We start from the raw sequence: 26,325 nt of genomic DNA, 5'->3' as shown, positions 1-26,325 counted from the left end.
CAGTCGGCATTTTGTTTTCCCTGGTGGCTGAAGGCTTGTGCCGCTCTCAGGGCTCTAACTGTGACATGGCTTCACAGGCCCTGACTGATCCGGAGCTCTTCCTGAGACTGAGATGTGCTGACACTTCGCAATTGTGTGACTCCTGGGAAGATCTGACTGTCTTGAAATCCCGGGACTGTTCTCTGGTCATTGATGGCTAAAGCTTTTTGGTGTCGTTTGTAAAACTTAAACGCGCATCCTGTTTAAGCTGCTGGTTCACTGTGTGCGAACTGACATTGCGCCACGAGATCTGTGCATGCTCCACAGTGCATCTCCAGAGAGCAGAGTGCCGGGGGCTGGCTCTGTCTGGGAACGACCTGGGGTTCAGTGTTGTCAGCTGTTGGGAAAAGTCCAGTCTCAGGAGGAGAGTCTGACTGTAAATGTATGGGCTGATTCAGGGCTCAGAGCTCTATGGTGTTAGCATCTCTGAAACAAGTTTTCTCTGTTTAAAAACATCTCTTCACGTTTGATGTTCTTTGCTATTCACCTGATTGTGTAAAGGAATTGCCCTACTTATGTCTCTTGCACTGTTGCTGTGTAAGACCTTTACCATGTGCCCAAGGCAAGCACTGAACTTGCTTAAAATGGACCAGGCTGCAGCCAACCTTCTTTGTAATACACAAATACAGAGCCCAGCAGGCAATGTGGCTTTGCTCTGGTCACAAAGGATCATCCTAAACTGGGACCTGTGATCCCCGCCCTGCTGCACCTCTGGCAGGTGAATAACAATCCATGGCTTCTTCATTACAAACGAATTTTTAATTTAAATCAGATTTTTAAAATTTAAATGAAATATTTTTAAAAAGCCTTATTTAACATTAAATTTGAAATTATGACAGCCTTTGTTAAAGGCCTTAATTTACTATAGTCTATTAAAATTATTTCAGTTTAAAACAAATAATTAATATGCAAGCAATACATATTTTCTGTCTGACGTTTTAAAGATAATCAAACCACTGAACTGCTGGTAGTCTCTGGCTCAGCACCTGCAATCCAAGTTTGAATAGCTAACCCAGGTTTTGACAGCACTGTACAAATAGAGATTTTTTTTCATTTCAGTTTATTCAACTAGTTCAGTTCAATGGCTAGTTTAATTCAATGCCAATCTATTCCAAGCTAAGAAACTGATTAGGAATTGAAAAAGCAGGAAAGTTTGTTTTCTTGCAATCTATGAATAAAAAGTAGGTGTGAGAGGATGAGATCTGTTAGCTCTAAATTCTTGAAGGATGTGGTCACCAGAACCACTCAGTTAAACTTGTTAACTACAAATAATATTTCCTTTGTTTAATAAATCACTTGGTTTTAACATGTTTTGAAAAACTTACTTATTTGTTCTTATGTATCCAGCACATTTAAGGTTTATTTACTTTAAAATGATGGTTTTGTGCATTTTTTATTGAATTTTGAATTTCCATCCAAATAAAGCATGACACAAATCATGAGTCAAAAACAAAAAATCATCTAGTAAAAAAGATTTTTAATGTAATAAAAAATGTAAAATTAAGAATCTGAATAAATATATGTTAAGCTAGATATAATTGCTTAAATACATGTGTATAGCTATAATATATCCTCCTGGTTAGCAAAATGAAACGCCAAATTTAGTGTAAAGGTTATATTTAATTGCAAATCAATGTGTTTTAATGGATATACCAATCAATGAGATTTGACCTTTCTTTAAGAAAATAAAATGTATGAATGCAAAACAAGATTCAAATCAGTTATTTAAATCAAGGTTTCTTGCTTGCTGCTTTAACTCATGATGAAAATGGACTGATGTTGAGTCGCCATGGGCCATAGGTGCGTTGCTCAAGTAGTTCTACCTCTGACACTTCCAATAGAACAGGGGTTCTCAAACTGGGAGTCGTGACCCCTCAGGGGGTAGCGAGGTTATTATATGGGGGGTCATGAGCTGTCAGCCTCCGCCGCATACCCCGCTTCGTCTCCAGCATTTATAATAGTATTAAATATTTTTTAAGTGTTTTTAATTTATAAGGGGGGGGGTCACACTCATAAGATTGCTGTGTGAAAAGGTCACCAGTACAAAAGTTTGAGAACCACTGCAATAGAACATAAGTATCGTTTGCAAGGCAGAATGGCTAGAACCTGGACTCTGATGAGTGTCTACCTGGCGGGACCCCTTGGTGATCTGATGCACTGTGAGCTTTTCTTGCACTAGAAGAGCTTTTCTTTGTTGCTGGTGTTGTCCGTGTCAAATCGGAAAGCAGCCACACTTGCTGGAATTGCTTCCTAAGCCAGGTTGCTGGAGCTAGTCCTGTGACTTTTGAGAGGGAACCGTGTATGCTGAGCCCATCGTCTCTGCCAGCAGTAGAGCTCCTTGGAGAACCTGGCTCACATCAGTTTTCTCCATTAACTTCCAGGGTACGTTTATTTATGGAAAAGACATTTGTCTCAATGCTGTGGAGCCAGTTAGTCTCGGTTATTCTCATACTAACCATGAGGAATTAGCCAGCCACTGCGCCAGCTGCTGAGCTCCTCCTCTGAACCAGAGAATGGAGGGTGCCCCATGCCCTGGGAGGAGACAGGCTTCTGTTGGCTTGTTGTGTCCTCTGCGTTCTGCAGCATCCGCACAATGGTCGTTTTCTAGTGCTTCGGATTTTATCTTCTGCGTTGGGATTGGAGTAACGTTAGCTGAATTCTGCATGTAGTCCCACCCTGCCAGGGCGCACTGCGAGCCGGCATGGATTCTCTTTGCTTTGGAAGCGAGCAGTGGGATGGTAACACTCTGGTGGCTAGGTCCAAGATGAGTTTGGGGCATCCGCTGAGCCTGTCCATTGCAACTAGTGTGTGAAAGACTCTGTACTGTTGTGAACACACAGTCATGCCCACTTCACCCCAAGGCCTGACTGCCTGGCAGCTGGCTGAGAAACCAAGCTGTCTCATCAGTGAATAAAGCTAATGCCCTGAAGCAGTGTAATGAGCACCGGGAAATGGCAGGTAACTTCCTAACCCTGCCTTGTGGGACACCCCCCCCCCCCCGCTTGTCTAATGTGATGTGGGACGCAATAACATCCTCTCAGGTTTCAGAGTAGCAGCTGTGTTAGTCTGTATTCGTAAAAAAGAAAAGGAGGACTTGTGGCACCTTAGAGACTAAGAAATTTATTTGAGCATAAGCTTTCATGAGCTACAGCTCACTTCATCGGATGCATCCAATGAAGTGAGCTGTAGCTCACGAAAGCTTATGCTCAAATAAATGTGTTAGTCTCTAAGGTGCCACAAGTACTCCTTAACATCCTCTCAGCCACTAACGGAAGGAATGGGGTGACTTCCTACTGTTCCCTTCCACACCTGTCCTGACGCTCAGAGAGGTGTCTGACTGAGAGTCGTGGTACAGCTGCCGCGGTGTGTGGAGTCACTGCACACCTCCAATTCTATTGATCTGGGGCACTTCTGAGGCCCTCAGCAGCATAGTGCCTGAGCACCTGACAGTCGCTCTTGTACCTACCCCCACACCACTGGGGGAGGCAGAGCCAGGCTGTTATCCCCGTGGGTAGGGCCCTACCAAAATCACCATCCAGTTTGGTAAATTTCAGGGTCATAGGATTTTTAAAGTCTTAAATGTCATGGATTCGGATAGTTAAATCTGAAATGTCATGGTGTTGTAGCACAGGGGCTCACAGCACCACGTGGGTTTGGCCCAGAGCCCATCTGTGTGCCAGGTCACAGTGCCACTCACTCAGATTTGGCCTGACTGCCCCTTCATCATGACAGGGCAGTTGGGCCAGAGCTGAATGGTGCTGAGTCCCTGTGCGCCAGGTCGCAATGCCTGGCGCTCATCCCAACGGTACAGGAACAGCTGCTGCAGGGTAGATGCAGGGGTCCAGCTCACTCTCCAGCCCTCTCACCCACAGGGTCTCCCATCCGCACCAGACCTGCGACCCATCTAGAACCATTCGGGATCGCCACCCACAGGTTGGGAGACGCTGGGCTAGACTCCCATCAGGCTCACACCACGCAGGGTCGGGACTGCTCGGGGCTTGGATCAGAGATGTGCAGGCTGCTGCAGGTGCTGGCTGGGAGTGACAATCCTCTGAATGAGCCCTGAGCTCCATGCTAGGGCTGGGGGAGGTCTCCCACAGGCCACATGCCTCCCCGGGGGACCTTCCAGGTTTTTTGCTTGCTGATTTAACTCACTGGGATTTAAATCAATCCTTCCTGGTGGGAGGAAGGCCTGAGTCAGCATCCAGACCTGTGCTGTGATGGGCACTGCACAAACACAAAGGGAGGCATGGTCCCGCATAGTCTGACTAGCGAGAATGGCTGCTGCTCTCAAATGAAGCTATAGGTCAGCAAAACATCAGCTCACATTCCAACCTGGTGTGTTTCTGGCTCCGCTGAATCTGAACGGCTGGAGGAATTCCGGCACCACCCTCTCGTTTGCTCTGTGTACGTGGTCACTTTAATAACGTTGTACATTGAAAAGTATTGAAAAGTCCCCATTACTGCATCCTCTGGGGCTACAAACGAAGGCTGGGGCAGTTCCCGCTCAGCTTAATGTGACAGCAAGTGTCTGGATGGGGCAGCTGATCCCTGAGTGCAGCTGCAATGTCCCCTGCTCCTTCTAGTGAGAAACTGTAGGTGAGGAGGGTCCCTGTGAAGACAAAGGAGAGCCCAAGCTGTGCAGCTGTGTCTGGCTTGTGGTCAGGCTGCATTCCCCAGAGATGTCACTGAGGAAGTGGGAGAGACGGTGATTTTCAGATTGTTTCAAGCTGTTGGTGATTGTTCAGATCAGGCGCAGCGGGGGGTAGGAGGGATGCTGCTCTGCACAGAAAGAGGGTCCCTGGAGCGGGACAGAAAGAGATGCGGCACAGATGCTGCTCTGCACAGAAAGAGGGTTCCCTGCAATGGGAACCCTCGCTCTGCATTAGCTGATTAGCCATGCTGGGGGGCAGCCAAGGGGGAGTTAAACAGTGGGTGCAGAAATAAGCATTGCCTCTTATTTTGAGCCTGAGTCTTTCTGGTTTGTGCTTCTCCTTGTCCAGCTGCCATGAGCAATGCTTCTGGCCTAGTGAGCATTTCAGAGAAGCTGGCTCTTCCCAGTGCATACTCCTTGTTTGTTACCCCGGTACCTGAGCCTCTACTGCCAGCCCCACCTGCTCTCTGGTACCGTGCAGGTGTGACAGCAGCTGCTAGTGACCCGGTGGGCTGCCCTGGCTGGTGGTGTGGTCAGTGTCTGCCGAAATCGCCTTTTGGCTACTTCGTTCTACTGAACAATTCAAACAACTGCGGCTTTAGGCCCTGCTCCAGCTGCCTTATTAAATGTGGCACTGCCTGAAGTGATGTCCCAGGGGGTGGCACTGCCACTTGATGTACACATGCAGACAGGGAAAACTGGGGTTAAAAGAGAAGAAATGGGCCGTAACGTGTCAGCGTTTTCCTTCCCTTCAGAGGCTCTGACAGATTCCATGGAGCTCTTCCTTAGTTTTCTTGTGCCCTGCAGTATGGTGTGAGTCTTTAATGCTGCTCGGGGAGATTGGCTCTGTGAGGAGGAGGACGTTGCTGGGGTTGCAGGCAGAGTAGAGCCTGGAGCAGGAGGCATATGGGGCTCTGTGTACATGTACTGGGATGCTCTGAATACGTGGCTGTGTTTCCCTGTTGGTGCCTCGCAGTTTGGTGTTTTGTAAGCCCCCGGATGCTGGCAGGGGGTGCGTGCGCGAGCGCCAGGGTTAGAGGAGTTCTCTGGAATGCTTTGTGGTGTCTGTTACTGCAGCACTTAAGTCAGTCGCTTCCCCTCGCCGAGCCGAGCCCTGAACCCTGGCGCCTCGGGCACTGTCTCCAGGCCCGTGACTGGTGATGACTCCTGACTACAGCGGAGCGCTGGGTGTTTGGGTGCTGAAGACGGTGTGGATCCCAGTCCTGCTCACTGCCAGGGGGTACCTGCAGTATCTCCACAGTGCTGGGGGTACCTGCCCTCTTCCTCTCGTGCCCATGCTCAGCTCCCTTCCCTCCTCACACTCTCGGGGGCCATGGGCCAGGACCGCATGTGCTTCAAGGGGAGTCTCTGCAGCCCGCTGTTAACACGCAGGCAGGCCCCACGTATCATGGCTGGGGGCTCTGACCTTCCTCCATGGGGTCATGAGCTCCTGGGCTTCAGTTCAGTAACAGCAGCACCCTTCTCCTGTCGCCAAGGGGCAGTTACAGTGGGAGAGCTGGTGGCTTGGCCCAGGTCACTTGGCAAGTCAGGTCAGTGGCCATCACAGCTCAGAGTCCTGGTCTTTTGACTGGCAGCCTGGTGCCCTCTTCAAAGGGTTAGCACTGGGCAAGCTGCTGCCCCAGCTCCTCCTGACTCCTTCCCCGCCCTGCACTCTGCTGCAGCTGGGCATGGGGAGGCCAAGGCGAATTGCTCCAGCTGCCAGGAGCCCTCTCTTGTCCCCAGCACCATGCCCTGAGAAATGCCTTAGGTTATGGCCAGTTCCAAGGAGCCAAGTCCCTTCACGCTGGCCAGTTTTCTGAGGGCTAAAACAGGCTGGCCTGCTGCACTGTATTCTGCTGTCCCTAGCACCCGAGGAGGCTGGAGGGTTAGGTGCACTCAGCACTGGCTGCCATTAACCCTGTCTGCAGGGCACACATGTGCTTACTTAAGCTCACACTTTTGGGATCTGTCAGTACCAACCCGAAGGCCTGGACAGGTTTCCCCTGGAATAAATCCACCCACTGGGTTTGGGGTCACTCCCATCCCGTAACTCGGAGGGCATCAGGCCACAATGTTCCTGCTGAGGGGAGCTTGCCAAGGCCACAGCAGCACGGGTGGGTGGGAGAGAGGAGAGCAGGCTTCCTGGGAAGGTGATGGCCATGTGGTTGGCTACTCCCCTCCCTCCTGGGGGAGCGAGGCTGGGACAGCAGATGCAGTTGGCCATTGATTTCTGGGCATGAATGCTGAGATTTCCAAAGGCCTGGAAGGCCTTTTTCCATGTGGGGGAGGCGCTGCTCCCCAGGAACAGCTGAGTCCCCCATTCCCATCTCTTCAGCAGGCTTTTGGCCTTTGCTGTGGGATTTGACTGTGTCCAGATCCCCCCCTCCTCACACCTCACCATGTGCCAGCCTCACTCGGCCAGGTGCTGCTCCTGTATCACACCAAACAGTGTTAAAGAATTAATTCCCAGCACCAATAAACCAGTGTTATTCCTCGTTAGCCCATGTGGTTAGCCAGCAGTCAATGTTAGACAGCTTAAGTCCAGGTCAGTAGACCGGTCTTGCAGTGGTTCTTACTGAGAACTAATGCACAAGATGTTCCTATAGGAAGCCACCTCCACTCTTCTTCTTTCCTGCCACTCTCCTATTCAGGGTCGGTGGCTTGTATAGACTTTGCTTACGGAGGGGCCTGCTGTTGTCAGGAATGTACCAGGCCTGAAATTGCAGAACTCACCAGGCATGTGGTATAATTTCACTCTGAGCTACCAGCCACAGAACTAGATCTCCTTAACCTCAGCAGGGAGCCAGGGTCCTCCCTCAGCTGTCTCACTGCTGGTGCTGCTGGGTGAATGCTCACTCAGTTGGATACAGTTTGTATTCACACCTGTCTGCAGAAATCTTGTGAGTCCTTTTTTGCCACATGAGAGTGGGGTTTGTATTTCACTCCTCGCTGTCCCATGGACTGAAGGGACAAGGCCACTCTCCTGGCTGCTCAAGAGTAGAATGACCCTGGCCCTCAACCTTCATTAACTAGCTCAGTTGGAGGTTTGTACCTTTCAGTCAAACATATTTAAAGTGAAATACCCCCGTTTATTTTACAAAGCACCAGAACTTAAGGCTTGCTTCTCTGATCAGTCAGAAACTGTCCCAAAATGCACTCCTCCAGCAAGAGGCCACAGAGAAACAATTCAGGCGAAAACCAGATTTTTTGAGTGGGTTTTTTGCATAACATGGGGGTGAGTTATTGTGGTATACACACATCATAATATTGTGTGTGGGTGTGTGTACACAGGTTTAACAGAGCTGTTTTAGCACTTGTGTCCATGGTCATGTGGGCTGGCACAGTTACATTTCGCTCATGAAATGCTTTGGAACTCAGCCTTGACTTTTAGGTTAACTCCTAATTAAGTTAATCAGCTTTTTCATGACTGTGTTTTTTCAAGCAGCCCTTTCAGTTGAAGTCAGAACAATCGTGCTATTCATCCCTCAGTTTGCCTTGGAGCTGATGCTCAGTCCCTCTCTGACTTTCTGAGGGTCCCGATTGCCCAGGCTTGCCTTGCCGTCTGGGTTGTGCTGGGGAACGGTCTCCTCGAGTCACTCTGGTGAGTTCACGCACTGGGCAGAGTGCAGAGAGCCTGCTGTCCATTGGAAGGGATTCCGCTGGTCTGACATTGATCAGTGTGGGGACTCAAATGCTGCTTTTCCTCAGTGCAATTATAAAGGGCTTGTCTTGTCTGAGCTGTATTACCCCTGGCCTGCAGGGAATATCCGTGCGTAATTATCTAGACAGCCCCTCGTGTGCAGGGTGCTTTACAGAGAGCTGAAACTGAAACTGTGGTGCACAGAACATGCAGTCTACCTGACCTACCCCACAAGAGGCAGTGGCCGGAAAAGGGGGGCTGGTGTCGGAGGGGGAGAGATGGAGCATGTGGGATGCAGCTCTGGTACTAGGATTTTTCATTCCGCAGGAATCCAAATCGTGTCTCAGACCATGTGCCTGGCTCTGCACGTGGGTCGCTGGCCAGCCATTCTGCACCCGCAGCGCTGCAGGCCAGTGAAGGACTATGAGTCAGTTCGGTGAAGTGTAACAGTGCCATTAGAATGTGAGCAGGACGCTGCCATCTGGCGTCCAGCCGCCTGCTATGGAGTCTTTACTGGCCTGAGGAGTCAGGAGTCCGCCAACGTGGCACCTCTGGCAGGGCAGTGCCCTAGTGCCACACTGAGGTGTCAAGGGCTGACTTGAGGGAACCAACACCTGTGTTTCCCTACCGAGTCCCTGTTCGAGTGTGAGCATGCCAGCCTGGGCTCAGCGGGTGAGGGGCCTAAGGTGAGATGCCTGTTGCAGGAGGCCAAGGACTGGTCTCTGCAGTGCTATGCTCTGAAAGTCTCAGAGAAAGTTTCTCGGTGCAGAAACAAGCCCTGTCAAACTCACAGTTTACCTTAAAAAGAAAATGAGGACTTGTGGCACCTTAGAGACTAACAAATTTATTTGAGCATAAGCTTTCGTGAGCTACAGCTCACTTCATCGGATGCATTTATGGCCCTGAGAGAAAGTAAAGAGAGAATGCTTTTTGGGCAGAGTGCTGGCTGAAAGAGGCTTGGAACTGTGAGCATAAATGCATCCGATGAAGTGAGCTGTAGCTCACGAAAGCTTATGCTCAAATAAATTTGTTAGTCTCTAAGGTGCCATGGGTACTCCTTTTCTTTCTTTTTGCGAATACAGACTAACACGGCTGCTACTCTGAAACAGTTTACCTTGACATTGATACTGTTGGGTCTCTATGTGGGGAGACAAAACTATTTACTAAGTAGGTGGGCTCTGATGTCCTTTACAGAATGTGATTTGAAGCATTCATTTTTCTCTGTGATTAGTCCCACCCCTGCATTATCTCCTTGTATTGCTGCTTATCAGCCACAGGGTAGCAGCCACAAGTATATGGTGTCAGATACAATTGTTCATGAAACCGGAGAAGACCAAGAAATGCCTTTGGGAAGGTTTCAAGTGCTAATTGTGTCACACCAAACTGAGTGCCAAAGAAATTGTTCACAAAACACAAAAACTAGTGTTACTCCTCCTTAGCCCAAGTGGTTAGCCAGTATTCAGGGTGTTGAGGGTTGCCTCCGCTAGGAAGAGAAATTGATATGGGGATCGTGTATTTCTTTGGTGCAGTCCTGTTTGTTTTGTTTCCTTGAACACAGTAGGAATCAAACAGGAGGCTATTTCTTTGCTCACAGTTCCAAGCCTCTTTCAGCCAGCACTCTGCCCAAAAAGCATTCTCTCTTTACTTTCTCTCAGGGCCAGACTACAAGAACTTCTCTTGTCTCCTGATTTTCTGCTTGCTTCTGGCTGACAGAGCTCCATCTGACAAGACCCAGCCCCTGTGTTTGCATTCAGTCTAATCTCTGGGTGGTGGCTTCCATTGTAATTGCTCCCTTGTGTAGTCTGGATGGAAAGTAGCCAGCATGCCCATCAGCTGCAGTGAGGTTTCACTCAGGACTAGATCAAAGCTCATTAACCAACTGTTAATGCGTGTCAGCAGGGTCCACAGGGACAGTTAGTCCGTGGTGGGCTACTGTGGGGTAGAGTGTTACCCCTCCTTTCTGTGAACTAAATGTCTGTGTAGGCAAGCCCCAAGTCTGGCTGCTGCTAGTTCACTTTAAAATTCGGACCCTGATGAGTCCTCGCCATGAGCCTTAGAAAATCTGTTATCCAGCTCCTGTATCCACTCAAGTTCTGGCCCAAAATTCTATCATTGAAGGAGAGCACAAGTGTTGCTGCTCCCGTTCTGCTTCACGCGGTGGGTTCCCAATGCATCCTGGCGCTAGAGTGCTTAATCCAGCATGTCACTAGGATCTACCTTGGCCCAACTAATGTTTGCCTCCATTACCCCCCAAATATACTATAAAAATAGAGAACAAGTATGTCGTTTCCCCTGGTTCCCCAGAGAGATCTGACCTCTGACACATCCTGGGCCCTGAGTGTGTGTTAGTAAAATCTATAGCCAGCACCTGGATCTGGCTGGCCCTAGCTCATTTTTCACACAGACTCCTTCTGTTCAGACAGCAAGTGTATCCACCCTAGTACACCAGAGAATCCTGTGCTCCAGAGAGGCCACAATAACCTGGCCTAGCACCTTGATCTGTAGATGCATCACAAGTCACTCAGTAACACTCTACAGGAACAAGAAGTGGTGCCGGCATAGCAGATGGGCTGCTGCACAAGATCAGATTATATTGGGGTTTAGCTGGTCAGCTCTTAGTGTATGTGATGTGATTGCATTGGTAACTGAGGGCCTGGTGATGGTGGTTCTGCCAAATTCTTTTTGTGGTGCACAAGTTAATAATTGCTGTTTTATTGGTTTGAGCACTCTTGGTTTGAAATTAAGTGCTTAATACTTTAATCCCCTGGTACTTAAAATGAGGATGACACATCCCTACATCAGATGTGCTGTTCCTACAAATTAATAGATTGCAGTGAAAGTATTCAGGGCAAGGAGGCTGCAGGCATGAAAGTCAGGCTACCCCATTGTAATTGAACGGGTCTCCTCATGCACATCTGGCTTTTACATGTAGCTCCCTACCAAAGAGGAACATTTTCAGAGGCACTCACCAGCACTGTGGCCTAGGTCGTGCCTGGGACCCCTGGAACTTTCCTTCGGAGGTCAGTGGCAGCAGCATGTGTCCTTAACTGAGGGAAGGATTCTGCAGATTACGCTGAGTTGTATCCCCCGGCCCCTCTGTTCCTGTGGGCCTGTTCATCGGCCTGGTGTCTTGTTGTAAGCCTGTTCTGTGACTTTTCTGTGCAGCACCTTGTCTGGGGGCTGCTTGCCTACAAATGAATAACAGCGTGCACGGAACTGTATGTACAGTGCAATGTCACTATCTGCTGGTTGTCTATTCACCTTTGTCCCTCACCTACAGTGTCAGACAGCTAGTGCCCAGCACCGGGCAGCGACATGGACCTTCACAAGCACAGCTTAATGAAAGAGCATGTGGTTCAGCTTGCTGGGCAGCCTTGAGAGATTTAACCAGCTTGTATTGTTTACGCAACAGCTGCTGCGGCCTGATGGACAGACTATACCTCGTTGTAGGGCATGTGGGATTTGGCGACTGATAGCGGAAACCCCCTTTGGATTTGCACTGGTGTCGTCCGGGGGACACACCATTGAAAAGGCTGTTCTTGATGGCAAGCCCCCAAACCCAAAATTTCAGGCCCTGGTTCAGGGCAGTGGGCTTGCATTGTGGATCGTATCATGCCTGGCGCGGGGGTCAGGGTCACTATACCTACCTCGTACTAGTCAATGCAAACTCCAGCGCTGATCAGAGTCAGCTGATTGGCACCTTTTGATGGGCGGGTGTGTGTGCCTCTACAGAAGCTCTAGGTCCCCCGGGAGGCCTTAGTGTTGAGGCGTGATCTGAAGAAGGGCCCTGTGTGCGTTCTCCGAGCTGTGTACATAAGAGTGGGCTGACTCTTAATCACCCTCTGCCGTGCCTGGCCCAGACACAAACGGCAGGGGTGCTGGTCCCCTGCAGGTGTCAGGCCAACACCAGCACCCAGGCACAATGTTCGCGAGACGGCCAAAAAGCTGGTCCATGGTCTGTCAAGATCCAGCCCTTTCCCCTGCCACCTGGGCCAGCTTCCCTCTGCATGACATCAGGTTTGCTCCCCAGTACTTCCCTATTGGCTTCTCTAGACAAGGAATCGCAGCTGGCAAAGGCTGCGGACAACAAGGCCGGCCCAGCAAGGCTCTGGGAATGCAGCGCAGGGGCAGCCCCTCCTTAGCCCATGTGTTGGGTTGATCTCTCCCTGCTCAAATGACAGGTGTGATGCACACGTGACAGGTGTGATGTTTTTAGCGGTCTTGCTCCTTCTTCGCAAAGTGCTTCAGGAAGGCTCCTGTCACCTTTGCCCTGTGCTCCCCTACCCCCAGCTAATGCCCTCAGCTGGCGTTGACAGGTGACAGTTTCCACATCCACTTCCCATGCTGTTCCAGAACAGCGTGCCCAAACCCGTCAGAGCCGCTGCAGTCCTTTCCATCCCCAGCCCCCACCTCTGGGCACGGGGGAGAGGGGGGACAGCTCAAGCATCCAAAGCACTCGGTATTGAACTGGCTTTTCAGATATATTCCGTCCCCCCAATCCAACAGCAGCCAGAAGGGAGAGGGTGTTGAGCCGCCAGAGGGACCTGCTTAGATCAATTGGACTCAGCTGCCTTCTCATGCTTCCTGTTGTTAGTCCCTTGGCGCCAGTGTCTGCGAACGCTCAGTGTGGTGTAAAGGGACTGAACCCTTGTGCCCAGGAGTGAGGCACTGGGTGAGGTCCCACAAAGCAGGGCTAGCTGCCATCCCCGACACATCGCTGCCTCGCTCTGGCAGAGGCCTTAGCTGGGTCTGCACAAGCCTTTCCTTGGGGCCTCCGCTTTTTGTGCTGCCCTGCTGCCGGTGTTTGAACTGCAGTGTCGTCTAACCCTGCTGCGGGCGCGGTGGTGAAAGGCTGGCAGCCGCTGTGGACTGCAGACAAGATGGGGAGATGTGCGTGTCATAAGACCAGAGAGGAGCAGTTTGTGATCAAGGCCTGGGTGAGATTTGAGGTGGCAGTGGAAGGTCTGGTTTTACTCTGGGAGGGGCTGCTGTTTAAACAAATCCCACATCTGATTCAAGGCCAGGATTGGAAATGGTGGCGTACTCTTTGGATTGGGCTCCCAGAGCCCTGTACCTGGGCGGATCGAGAATGTTAAATGCTTCTGTGCCGCTTCCAGAGGCGGCATGAGGAGAGCCAGGCCTCAGCCTGGGGAGCTCAGGATGGCCAAGGGTCTGGTTTGGATGCCTTGTAGACCCAGGAAGCCAGACATGCAAGAGATTTTCCCCATTGCCTTTCCCAGCAAGGAGCAGCCACTCAGACGTAGAGAACTGCTGTGGGTTGGCAGTTCCACCTGCCGGATGCCCATTTGCCCTGTGGCCGTCCCAGCGCTCTGCGGAGCAGCCAGCCGCCCTGCGGGCCGTACTAACCAGGCAATAGGGTTTAGTCTTTATGTTTGACTTTAAAAGGTGCTCACCCGGTGTCTGGGCATAGAGAATCGTGTTCTAAAGTTCCAGCCGCGGCCGGATACGGATGTGACTCGGTGCTGGGCACCAGGCTTTGTAGCCTTCACAGCCTTCACACCAGGCAGGGCGGGGAGGCTCCTCCTGCCTGCCCTTCAGTTGAGCTAATGAATCCCAGGCTGGGTGGGGCATGGTGGTGCGGTGCCCTCAGTCCCCATGGGCTGAGGAGTCTCTTCTGGGGGATTTTCCTCTCCCTGGGCTGTGCTGGGGTGTTATGTATCCGGTGCAGGCCCTGGCAGGTCAGCGTGGCCCTTTGGGTGCTCTGGGATGGCGCGGTGACCCAGCAGAGCAGCTCCTTCCATCCCCTGCCCGTGTGAGGCTCGCCCCGAGGAGTTTCTGGGAGGCTGAGCGCACTGGTCGAATGGGGCCGGCTGTAGATGAATATGAAAATGTCAAGCTCAAGCATGTGGCTGTCAGGGCCCTGAGCTAAGACACTCTCTCCATGTTAGTGTCTGTGAAACCTTCTCTACAAGTCAGGTTTGCTTGGGTCTGGAACGTGTTCTGCTGTCTGGCATGTGCCCCCTGCAGCTGTGCAGCGGGGCCAGGTGATTGCCCTCGCTGTCTATGTGAATTCCCCTGCTAATGGGCAGGATGGCTGCACAGCCACCCCCGCTGCTCCCAGGAAGCTGGGCCATTAGCCGCATGTGGTATGAAGAGCTGTTTATGCAGATGTTGTGCTCCTTGTGGGGGTCCAAGAGCTCAGAGCTAGGCCTTGTGTTCTGCTCGTGTGGGCTGAGTGCAAGGAGCTGCAGTGTGGGTATCGCATGGTGACAGCGGAAGCAAGCTGTGGGCCCTACGTCTGGGCAGGGCTTGCAGTGGGAATGCAGCTAGGATGGGGCCCTGAGCCATCTCTGCCAAAGGAGTGTCCTACCCATTGTGCGTGGGCGAAGGAGGATCCCCCTGGTCTCCCTGCGGAGCAGCAGTGGTGGGTAGGGCAGGCAGTGTCACGCTCCATCACAGCCCTGGCTTTGGTTCTCCATTTCTGTGGCCCCTTCCGAGGGGTGAGCTGCGGCCAGTAGACTTCCTGTGGCCCAGGTGCAAGCTGTGCTGTCTGAGGGACCCATTGTGGGAGACACCTCCCGCGTTTGTTGCCTCTTCTCTCCAGAGCCGTGCGACTCCTTTGACAGGCCCAGTGAGGCTGGGTGCAGGAGCCTGGGTCTGAAAGGGGAAGGTGCTGGCCATGGCAGTGCCTCCTGGTGGGCTGTCAGGGATCTGCAGCTGATTGTCACCAGACGTTATGGGCCAGTTGAATGTGCAGCGCTTGTGAGTGTCAGCTGTGCTGCTTCCTCCAGGCTGGGCTGGCCGGCTGCATTTTCTCCCTAGCCCCACCCTAGTGGGTCCCTGACCACCACCTTTAGGTAGGTCTGGAGCTTGTTGCTGGAATACAGGCAGGAATCCTGTTCCTGAAGCCATTCCCCCTGCCGGAGCAGCTGGGGGAACACGCCATCTTGGGCGCTTCGCCATTCATCTTCCATATATAAAATACTCAACATCTGCCTCGTGTTGGACAGCCCCCCAAGCTCTGCGCTGCTTTGGCCTCCTTCCACGGGAGAGCGGGAGGCTGGGAACGGGATCGGGTAGCGAGCAGCAAATGCTGAATTGCCCTTTGTCTGTCTCTCTTCCAATTGCCAGCTGGTAACCCGAGCGGCGCGTACATGCAGCTGGCTGCAGACAGGCAGTTTGCACACTCCTGGGTGGAAAGTTAGACCGACCTTGCTTGGTGGATGTTCAGCAATGCCTGGCATGGCCCCGGCCAGTTCTTCAGCCACATGGCCCATGCCTGGCCAGTGCTCTCCTTGAGCTGGGGGTGTGTGCTGGGGAAGAAGTGCTCAGCCTGCATTTCCGGCCATTGACAATGTATCCTTTTCCTGTCGCATGGCTCCAGCTGCATTGCATTGACACTCGGCCCCCGCAGCAGCATCCACACGGTTCTGATGGCTGGACCCTGTTCAGGCCGAGAGGGCCCGCTGACTGCATCTCTGGAGGGGTGGGGAGCAGGTGCTGCTAGGCACTGGGATTCCCACAAGCTCCCCTCTAGGGAAGAGGCTTTACGGTGGCCGTTCCCCCTGCACCTGTTTGCAGATGGGCTTGGGGGGGGGGAGGGAGTCTCCCAAGCGTTGGAGCAGTGGCTATCATCTGCTGCAGGGATGCTCCCCTCACCTCCCCCAGATGGACCCTAGGCAGTCTCCAAGCTCTGGGACTGTTTGGCAGGGGCAGGGCAGGAGTGCCCCCTTGGTCAGTCCTGAGCAATGGGTTTTGCCCCAGAGCCTGGCAGACCCTCCCTGCTGGGGTGATCCAGCCTCTCCCTGTGCCTTCACCAGTGCCCCTGCTCCACCTCTCCCATAGCTCTGCGCTCATCTCTCACCTCTGGCCTGCGGCTGCCTGGTGCTGGCTGTGACCTCACAGGGCTTCAGCTGGGATTTGAACTGGTGCCATGGTGTTTTCTTGCCTAGCTGTGCAGCCAGGTATTTGCCTCTCCTCTGAGGTGCTTTGTTCTCTTCCTGTGGCCAGAGCTCCTGCGGGCTCCTGTCCCTCTGGGCCACGCCTGTTTCAAACCAGGAGCTGTGTTTCTGGGTTAACCCCTTCCTCTCCCAGGCTGTGTCAGGGTAGAGATAAAACCGAGGTGTGGGTTGAAAACTGGCTCACCGGGTATGTCAGAGAGAGGAGACAGTTTTTCCGAAGTGGGGGATCATTTGGGAAGGGGAGATGCTGGAGCGGAAAGCCCAGGAACAGAGCTGGTAACAGACAGACATGTCTGCTCCTGAAATGTAACCTGTGAAATCTGGAAACTTGGCAAGCAGCTTAGTGCATGCCAGGGCAGTCGGAGCCTCCCGGTGCCCTGTGTGTGGCACGGAGAGTGTGGCCTTCTCCTTTGGCCTAGTTAATGTCCTGGTTGCCATTCTGGGCACAGGGCTGCTCCCACGTAGGGATGAGAAAACAACCGTGCCGCCTTTTCAGTGCGGGTTTTTTCTGGAAGTTGAGGCTCTGAGAATTCAGATTGAGGTGCTCATTTGTAACAGGGAGGGGAGTTAATCACTGGACCAGCTTCCTTAGTGACATGGCGGATTCTCACCACTTGGGGTTGTTAAATCCAGCCTCTAGCTCCAGCAGAAGCAATGGGCTCCAAGAGGGAATCACTAGGTGAGGCTCTGTGGCCTGTGTTAGGCAGGAAGCCAGCCTAGTCCCTTTTGACCGTGAAGTCGACTCCCCTTGAGCCAGAGCGCTGCTGGCTGTTGCATTGGCCAGACTGAAAGCTGTTGGCTACAGGAGCTGGATTCAGAGCCCGTGGCTCACTCCGCAGGAAATAATCCCCAGGAGGCAACTCAGCGGGTTCTCCAGGAAACAGACACGGGCTCGGTCACTCTGAGGATGAGGAGGAACCTGCTTGCTGGAAAACTGCAAAGCAGAACACTTCAGAGTCGCCTGGAAGGGCCTGAACTCTTCGACAAGCTCCTCGGGAGACAGGGTTGGATGTCCCCACCCTTCGGGGCATTTGAGCACCTGCCCCAACACAGCTAGCCAGCTCCCCCTGCTTTCCCTCCCCAGGGTTCCCATCTTGTTCCTGTGGTTGAGCAGGCTCCATCCGAGCCCGTCAGCGCCTGTGCAGTCCCTGGGGCACAGCAGCTATGGCTCCCATGGGGAAGTCAAGCTACAGAGGTGGCCGTGGGCCCCTTAGTTTCTTTGGCTGGGATTCAGTGGCTGGAAGGGAGAGTTACAGCCTGAGATACCAGCCCGCTCTGGGTTAGGAGCAGCATCCCAGACAGAGGAGCTGGTTGGAACGGCCTGGCACTGGCCTTTGATGGTGGAGGAGAAGCCAACTGCTACCTGGCTGGGCATGTGCCACTCTTCTGGTGCGCAGACTGGCTAGTCCTCGGCTTTGGCATGCTGCCTGCCTCTCCTGCAAACTCCCTCTGGGCCCAGGCTCTGGAGAGACTATGCCAGGGCCCTGACTGCTGCTCCCTCAGGCTCTTTTATTGACCAGATCAAAGCATTATTGATCTCCAGTAGGCTTCCTTCAAAGGGCATTGTTTGCTTAATTGCCTTCCCTTCCCCCACTCAATCCCTGCCTTTGGAAAGGGCTCCCAGTGCCGGAGGATAGCACCATAAGCACAGAGGCACTGCAGGAGAGTTCCTGGTAGGGTCAGAGTCCCGGGACCCCCGTTGGGGCAGGGCTCCAGACTGAGCTTTGCAGGGGGAGCCATTGCAGGATCGAAGTCAAGGTGCCTTCCGGGGGGGAGGGGGGAATTCCAGGCTTCAGAGACTCTGACCCTCCACTCGATGTGGCTCGGAGCTGGGGTGTTCCTTTGTGACTCCTCTCAGCAGCCCAGCCCCGGGCTCTGCCCCTTCTCGGCCAGCGCTCCCCCAAGAGAAGGGAGTGTTTCCAGTTGGCTTGTGTTCAGGACAGGCCATCTGCATGCAGTTCATGGGCTCTGCAGCTCGTGTGCACTGGGGAACGGCCCCCCTAGACTGCCTGGGCTGAGCTGCAGGGAGGGCCATGGATTTGGGCCACAGACGATCCCTCTGGGGCTTCAGATGCAGGAAATCCAAACTGCTCAAAGTCCCGATTCTGAAGGGAATTGAAACTGTCTGGGCGTCTCTTATCAGACCGTGTTTAACCCTTGATGGGCTGGACTAGATCATGGTGCAGTGGTCCCTAGGGGCATATGGACGTCTGTAGTGTTGGGCGCAGAAAGCGTGTGGGTGTGTATCTCACTTTGCACAGTGAAGCCATTGTAACAGATGTTCCAGTGCACGCCGGGATGCCTGCTCGTGGGGTTCCCATCACAGCAGTTCCCAGCACCTGAGCATCATGGGATCAGAGACCTGGGGTGCCTGTAGTGTTGAAAGTGCAGCCCTGTTCAACATCCGTGTTCCACCAGGTCCGGGGTGTTGGCGTCCTGGCCAGGAGGGTTCCCTGCATTCCCCTGTCGGTCAGGCCTGAGCTTGCAGCTTGTCAGCAGGACAGAGAGCGCTCGGGGTAGAAGGCGTATGTGCTCTGCCCGGTGTTCCCCAGCCTCAGACGCTGTGTGGGCCCACGGGGAAGAGCTGCAAGAAACCTCGCCTCGGGCAGTGGAGAGGCGCACGGAGCTGCACCCTGGTGCTCGCTGCGAGGCTGCTCAGAGGTCATTTTTCACGTTGGCCTTCTCTTTTCTGGGCTGGAAGGACATGTTCTGGCCTGGCCCGCGCTAGCGCGGGGGGCCTTAGTGCTGACGGGGCAGTTTGCAGCTTAGCCCGAGCGTCCAGGTGCAGGGGCTTCTGGCTGTATCACACCCTCCCGACTCGCGGGGAAACTACAGTCTGCCCTGTCGGCACTAGGGCTGCACCCCATGGTGACTGTGGAGCAGATATTGGCTAACGGGGTAAAGTCCTGGGCCATGTCTTCACTTCACTTCACAGAAGGGCAGGGTTTGCAGTGAGGTGCTTAACGTGCCTTTGCTGGCCTGCTGAGCTGAAGCGCAGGCCGGGGTGGGGACAAACCGGGGTGGGGAGATAGCGCTGACCTGCTTGGGCAGTGAAGTCACAGCCTGGCGAGCGGGGGGTCCTGGAGCTGGGCCTAGGCAGAGCAGCCCACAGGGGGCCCCCAGCACCTTTCTCCCCCTCCCGTTAACCAAGCCGTTCCCCAGCCATTCTGCCCCCAGGCCAATCTCAGTGCTCGTGGGGCTGAGCTCTCTTGTCAGTCTGGCCCCAGTTGTGAGTGCTGAGCTCTGGGAATGTGGCCTGGAGCTGGGGGGAGCCCCTGGCCTGGAGTGGGAGCACCCTCTCCCTGCCCTGCTGCCCCTTAAGCGTGGCAGCCCTCTCCAGGGCGCTGTGGGTCAGAATGCTCTGAAGTGGGTGTGTAGTGAAAGAAGCAGGCTGTGTTCCCAGTGTCTCTACTGTTACTGCTCCCAGGGTGACCCCAGCACACGCCCAGTCCTGGATTCCCCCCCAAAAATGTGTGTTCTGCATGTCCAGCCCTCTCCTGGGCAGCCCAGATGTTAGGTGTGTTGCCCCTCTCAGGGGATCGGTACACACCAGTCTACCTCAGCTCGAGTTACCCACCCAGTTCACAACGCTGGGTTAGTTCTAATTAAAGAATAAAATGAATGTATTTAATTGCAAGGAGAGAGCTGTTCAGGATACAAGTAAAGAGTCACTAAAGTCAGAAATGGTTCCAAGAGAAATAAAGATAAATCACTTCCCCAACTGGACTTGGCTCACGGTGAAGTCCCTGAGCACGTGTCCAGTAACGCTGCTGCCCAAACCCTCCGGCCAGGATCTGCTCCCAAAGTTCAATAAGCATTTCTTTCCTGGTCTTAGGTGAACAGGAGAGAGATGGGCGGGGAGAGAGAAGGGGGGGGTTGCCCCTCACTTTTATAGTTCAGTCCTCTTTTGAAATGCATTGTCCTGAGGGTGACCCCTAGGTAAAGGTCTTTCCCCCTGAGAGCCAGGAGACAAGGAGTCGGGGGTGCGGGGAGAGGTTCCATGCTGTTGTTTGCTGAGATCAGATCTGTTTGTTCCTGCCCCCTCCTTGCCAAAGAATGGCCACGTGGTAGTCGATGGCCCGTCAGCTTTGATGGCACCTGCCTGGCTGGGGCGACAACTTGTCCTTTGTCTTTGAGAAGCAGGTTTACCCCCCTCTCCCCCAGACTTTCCTGGCGAACGTCCTTCAGTCATGAGTTGGGCTTCTGCTCAGAGCGTTACATAGAATGCTGCTCCAGCCCTGTCCCTGAGATGTTGTTAGCTGTCCAATGACACCTCCCCAGGCATTTCTGTACAAAGATTATTGCCGTGTGTGCAGGGTGTGACGGCGCGGGGGCGTTCTGTCACAGCGGGGCACGAGAGAAATGGGTCTACACTTAGAATTCACATGGTCCTAGCTAGGTGTGGAACCGTTACGCTGACCTAGACCCCGGTGTGGGGGCGGCCAGGACGGCAGCAGAATTCTCCCACCAAACTAGCTATTGCCACTCAGGGAGGCAGCTTAACTGCAGCCATGGGAAAACCTCTTCAGTTGCTGTAGAAAACGTCTCCGCCGCCCGCCACCCAGGCATGGCCTGCATCTCCCCAGGTCCTGCTGGGGCCTGTTTCATGCCGTCTTCCCCTGCCTGAGAGCTGAGAGGCTGACCCCTTCCCCCGTACACTTCCTGCGGGGGGCTGCTCTTGCTTCATTTGATGTCTGAGCTGCACCCCTTCCCCAGGGTACCCCCTGGCCCCGCCAGTGACCTCCTTTCCTGCTTTCCTTTCAGCTGTGGGCACTCAGGCACGGATCCTCTTCACCAAGGAGCCATCCTCTCAGGACGCCTTGCACGGCCGCAGCGCCATCCTGCGCTGTGAGGTGGAGGAGCCGAGCGGCGTGGAGTTCGAGTGGCTGCACAATGGGCTCTTTATCCAGGACACCGAGCGCCGCTTCCAGGAGGGCAGCAACCTGCAGTTCGCCGCCGTGGATCGGCAGCAGGACGCCGGGGGCTTCCAGTGTGTGGCCAGGAGTACGGTCACGGGAGAGGAGGCCCGAACAGCCAATGCATCTTTCAACATCAAGTGTGAGTACAAGAGCAGGGCCAGTGAGCCTGCCCCAGGCACGCTCCTTCTGACCCAGACCCCCAGGATGGGCACATGGGAGCGGGTACAGTCCTCCCTCCTGCTGCCTTTTCCTTGCCAAGCCATCCCCTCAGCTGGTGTCCACTTTCCCAGAGCTCGCTAACGGCCTGGCTCCTTCCTTCGATGTATGCTGCAGAGTGGCACAGGGTGCTTGTCTCCATCTTTTGCTGACTCTCCTTACGAGTGTTTGCTCCAGGTTACGCTGGACTTTTGTCCCCTTGGATGACGTTGAGCACAGGGCTCAGCCCAACGTTTAAACCCTTCTCCTGCGCGCCACTCCCTGTTAGCACTACAGAACACCAGAACGGCCATGCTGGGTCAGCCCAATGGCATAGCTAGCCCTTGTCTAATTCCTTTATGAACCTAGTTCTTCTTTTGGCCTTCACAACATCCCCTGGCACTGAGTTCCACAGGTTGACTGTGCGTTGTGTGAAGAAATACTTCCTTCTGTTTGTTTTAAACCTGCTGCCTATTAATTTCATTGGTTGACTCCTGGTTCTTATGTGATGGGAAGGGGTAAATTACACTTCCCTAGTCCCTTTCTCCCCACCAGTTGTGACTGTATAATCCTCTAGCGTGTCCCCCTCAGTCCTCTCTTTTTTCCAAGCTGAGACATCCCAGTCCCTTTCATCTCTCCTCAGACGGAAGCTGTTCCATCCCCCTGAAGGTTTTTGTTGTCCATCTCTACACCGTTTCCAATTCTAATGGGTCTGTGATGAGCTGGGCGACCCTCCCTGGTTTGGCTGAGCCCTCTGGGTGCGGCTGACAGGGTTGCCCCTCCCCCCACGTTCCCAGCGCAGCCCCCAGGCCAGGCATGGCCAAGCTGGGCTTGTGACCTCGGCTTGCATGTCTGCCTGGTTTTGATCTGCTCCGTTGCCTGCTTTGAAGGCCCTTCATGGATCTTGGCAAATGCCCTGCAAGGGTCAGAGACTACTTCCTGCTGCTGCCGCCCCCTCTCCTCCCATGGCACAGAGCCCCAGCGAGCCACAGGCCACGGCTGGAGATGCTCCTGATGTGAGCGCTGGAGGTTGCAGGGTGTGGAGAGTCCCAGGCCCTGCTGAGACCAGCCAAGAACTGCCTGGGGCCGGTGCTGCACCGGCTGGCTGGGGGAGCAGAGCAGCTGGACCAAGCCCAGGGCCCCAAGAACCTGCACGGGCACTCTGGGGCCCACGTGCAGCCTGGGAGGGACCTGGAGCAGCCATGGAGCTAGCATCTGAATGTCAGCGCTGTCGCTGACTGTGGCAGCAGCGGGGTGGGAGGGCTGGCCTTCTCCAAGCTAGTGCCGTGGCGCCGGCGGGAAGGTGTGGGGTGGGCACGCTGCTCCGAGCAGTGGGGCTGGAACTCCCTTTCTTTTTGCAGGGCTTGAAACGGGTGGCGTTGCCCTGAAGCACCCAGCAAGCGTGGCAGAGATCCAGCCCTCTGCCTCGGTGACGCTCCGCTGCCACATCGACGGCCATCCGCGGTAAGGAGCCACTCTCGCTTCCCAGGGTCCGGGCTGGGCTCTGCCTCGCCTTTCGCCTGCGCGCTCTCTCTCTCTCTGTCTCTCCAGTGAAGATCCACCAAAACCTAGGGGGAAGGTGAGAGGCAGGAATAAGCATCGGGGGAGAGAGCAAACGGCAGGAGCAAAGTAAGGGCGGGCCTAGAGCCCCAGGTCCTGGAGCTGCTTAGTGTGCTGCCGTCACCCCCGTTGCTGAACGGGGTCACTGTCTGTCATTGGAACGGCTGCATGCATCATGGCTTCCCGAGCTGTGTCTACGTGTGTCCAGGCCAGCGGGGTGCAATGAGGGGTCAGCTGAGTGGGCCATTTCCCGGCTGCTTTCCTCCATGTATGTGCTCTCAGGCCCACTGCTGGCCACCACACTGACATGCCTGTCTGTCTCCTAGCCCAACGGGCCAGTGGTTCCGGGATGGCAGCCAGCTCTTGGATGACCGTAGCAGCTACGGGATCAGCAATAAGGAGCGGACGCTAACTCTAAAGAGCGCCAGCCCCGAAGACAATGGCATCTACTACTGCTGCGCTCGCAATGCCGTGGGCATGGTGTGTAGCAGCAACAACTTCACGCTGAATATCATCGGTAAGCTGCGCTCTGCCCACCCAGGCTGCAGGCGCTCGCCCCACGGGCTGGGGGGCCCTGGGAGAGGGCTGTTCAGTGCTGTGTCAACTGCCTTGTCTTTGATGTTGCAGAACATCAGTGAGGCTGTGACCTCAGATCTGCCGCAGCTGAGGAAGTGTCAGGCTGGTGTGATTTCCTCCATCCCCCCAGGAGGGAGGGGAAATTGTCATTCACAGGGGCTCTGCCTGAGCTAGGGACCGGAGCAAGCACCACACCTGCATAGCCACATTTTAGCCCCACCTCGTCCTCTAAATAACGGCTGCACGGCCCCAGGCCCCCAGCAGGGAGCTGGCGGATTTGTTAGCCCCGCTCTGCTCTGCGCATAGTGCTTGTATCGGGCAGCAGGTGCCATTGTACCGGTGTTATACCCCTTCAGCCCCAGTGCAGCCACACTCATACTGGGATAAAAGTGCCATGTACAGGGTCCACCAGTGTAGGCAGCATGAAAGCAGCATCCACCCAAGGGGCTAGAGTCCCTCCCAGTCCAGTTGAAGTGATACGCCTTGTGTGTAGACAAGGCCTTAGCCACCACTCCTGTTCCCAGTCTTGGCTGGTCCTTGCAGAGGGGCTGTAGCTGGCAGAGGGACGGCATGCCCAGAAGGGAGGTTGGGTGAAGGTACATTTCTGCCATGTGGGGAAGGGAGCAAGCAGCTTGGTGCCAGACCCTGCTGTGTCGGACAGGCCCCATCTCCGTGGCTTCTTGGAAGGCAGTCTGGGCCTTCCCCAGCTCTGCTGGCCCTGCCTATGGCTGGGCTGGGGGCTGCGGCAGCAGACTGACGCTTGTGGCTCTGGCTGTGCTTTCCAGACTGGCCAGGGTTCCCGAAGGGGCCAAAGCCAACACGGAAAAGCCAGAAGCGAGGACACAGCAGCCTCCCCAAGAGGCAGGGCTTGTACCGGGACAGGAGTGTAAACGCCTGCTGGCGCGAGGGTCCCTGTCCTGGCAGGCTCTCTGCATGCTGCAGCCCAGGCTATGTGGGATTCCCGCCAGCCCCTTGGCCAGGCCTCCCTGTGTCTTGTGTCTCGCTGGAGATGAGCTGGCATTCGGGGGAGAGGTGGGACTCCAGCCATCCTAATGTTCCTGCGGTCTCCCCTCCCAGACGAGAGCTTCCCTCGCCCGGTGGTCATCCCGCAGGACCTGATCGTGGGTAAGAATGAAGAGGCCATGTTCCACTGTCAGTTCACAGCAGTGCCTCCTCCCACGCAGGAGTGGGTCTTCGAGGACAACTCTCCCATCACCAACAAGACACGGTAAGTGCCTCCGCCCCCAAACTGGCAGAGGAAAGGAAACCCATCTCCCATTTCATTGCGTGCTCCTGAGACCTGCAAGGCTGGAGGAGCCGTGAGCCCTACAAGTGTGAGGGGATCAATCCCGCTTCCCATATTGGTGCCCTCCCTGTCCTTTCCAGCGCCAGTCCAAGGGCCGGGCTCGTTCTGGTTCGGGTCCCAATTCCCATGAGGCACGGTCTGTGCCAGTCACTTGCCAAGGGCTTGGAAGGTGAGCAGCAGTCTGGGGGCTTGTCTCCCCGGTTGAGATGCGGGATGAGGGAAAGCAGTCTGATTTCTGGCCAGCTCAGGTCAGGAAGGAATTGCTTGAAGCTGGCTTGACCCAAGCCACTCTTTGCCTGCAGTCAGAGTGTCCGCACTGCGCTTTGCACGGCCTTAACGACATCGGTTTAAAAACACCCCTGTAGTTAAACTACTGCCAACTTGTGGGTACGCCAGGCCTCAGTGTGGCTTGTTACCGTCCCCGCCTTGTTATTAGGGCACCTGCCTTGTGAACCGTGATCCCTCTGTTCCCTCCCTCCCCAGAGCTGGCCCAGGCTGTTGCTGCTGGTCCCTGGTCTGGTTCTCTTCTGTTGTGTGGCAGCACGCTGGGTTATGGGGCAGCTTGAGAGGGGCAGGGATGGCAGGGAATCACCTGGTAGCCTGGCATATCTCAGCGCTTGATTCAAGAGCTGAGGACATAGGCAGCCAGCCCCAGAGTGGCCGTGCACAATGGTACTTATCACACGCACCCTGACTGAACAGACGTGCCTGGCCATTGCTCTGTGCCAGCATCTGGAGTGAAGAGCTGAGGGCAAGAGGGAGCCATTTGCAGCACATGGCAACAAGCCTGACCCGCCCTCCAAAGCCTAGGAATGACGCTGGAAATTCTCGAGCACCCTCTGCTGGGCACATGCGGACAGCTCTGTGTGTTTTGTGGAGCACTGCGGTGCCGCTGGGTCTGGAAGACCTGGGCTGGGGGTGCCCAGCCAACACCGGTGCCTGATTTGTTGATTAGGTATCAATGGTATTGATTGCTTAAGAATCTCCAGCTGACAGAGCTGCACTGTCTAGGGGGTTCTAGGCCCCAGATCAGTCTCTGGTGTCGGCATTGCTGTTAAATTGGGAATCCCGACTTGCACGTTTTGGGAAAAGGCTTCTGAGTTTGCAATAATTTTATTAACACCAATAACAAAATCACAAACTCTCCCACCCAGCATGGGGGGTAGAGAGAGAGAATACAAAGTGACTACCTGAGCAGCCACGTACTACACCGTCCCCTGCACAAAAACCTGCAGTGTTAGTCATTGTCCTCACCATCATCCTGCTGTCTTCCCGGGCACACAGGCTGGGATCAGCTTTCCCAGTGTGGGATGCTGGCGCCCCTGTGCCTAGTGCATATTCCGTAGGGGTTCAGCCCCTATTCCTTATTTGAACTTCTGCCCCCACTAATGTTGCGGTGCCCATCTCCCACAGGTTACTAGGCCTTTTACCTCAAGCTTCTTAGCATGTACGTCAGTTACCGTGGCATTGTGGTGGTCAGACATCTGTTGATGTTCCTGACCTGGGGAGATCTA

At 54.4% G+C, this 26,325-nt stretch overlaps 1 protein-coding gene across 1 annotated transcript in view; it reads left to right on the top strand.

Moving 5' to 3' along the window:
* PTK7 (protein tyrosine kinase 7 (inactive)) overlaps positions 1 to 26,325 on the top strand; it is a 96,084-nt gene that overhangs the window by 57,075 nt on the left and 12,684 nt on the right. The window contains exons 2-5 of the mRNA XM_038397671.2: positions 21,020 to 21,313; positions 22,731 to 22,833; positions 23,256 to 23,446; positions 24,583 to 24,733. Of these exons, the coding sequence (XP_038253599.1) occupies positions 21,020 to 21,313; positions 22,731 to 22,833; positions 23,256 to 23,446; positions 24,583 to 24,733 (739 nt within the window). The remainder of the gene's footprint in view (positions 1 to 21,019; positions 21,314 to 22,730; positions 22,834 to 23,255; positions 23,447 to 24,582; positions 24,734 to 26,325) is intronic.

The sequence above is a fragment of the Dermochelys coriacea genome, chromosome 3 (assembly GCF_009764565.3).
Source record: "Dermochelys coriacea isolate rDerCor1 chromosome 3, rDerCor1.pri.v4, whole genome shotgun sequence".
Taxonomy (NCBI): domain Eukaryota; kingdom Metazoa; phylum Chordata; order Testudines; family Dermochelyidae; genus Dermochelys; species Dermochelys coriacea.
Note: the sequence above shows the minus strand (reverse complement) of the source record. Positions and strands in the feature narration are given on the sequence as shown.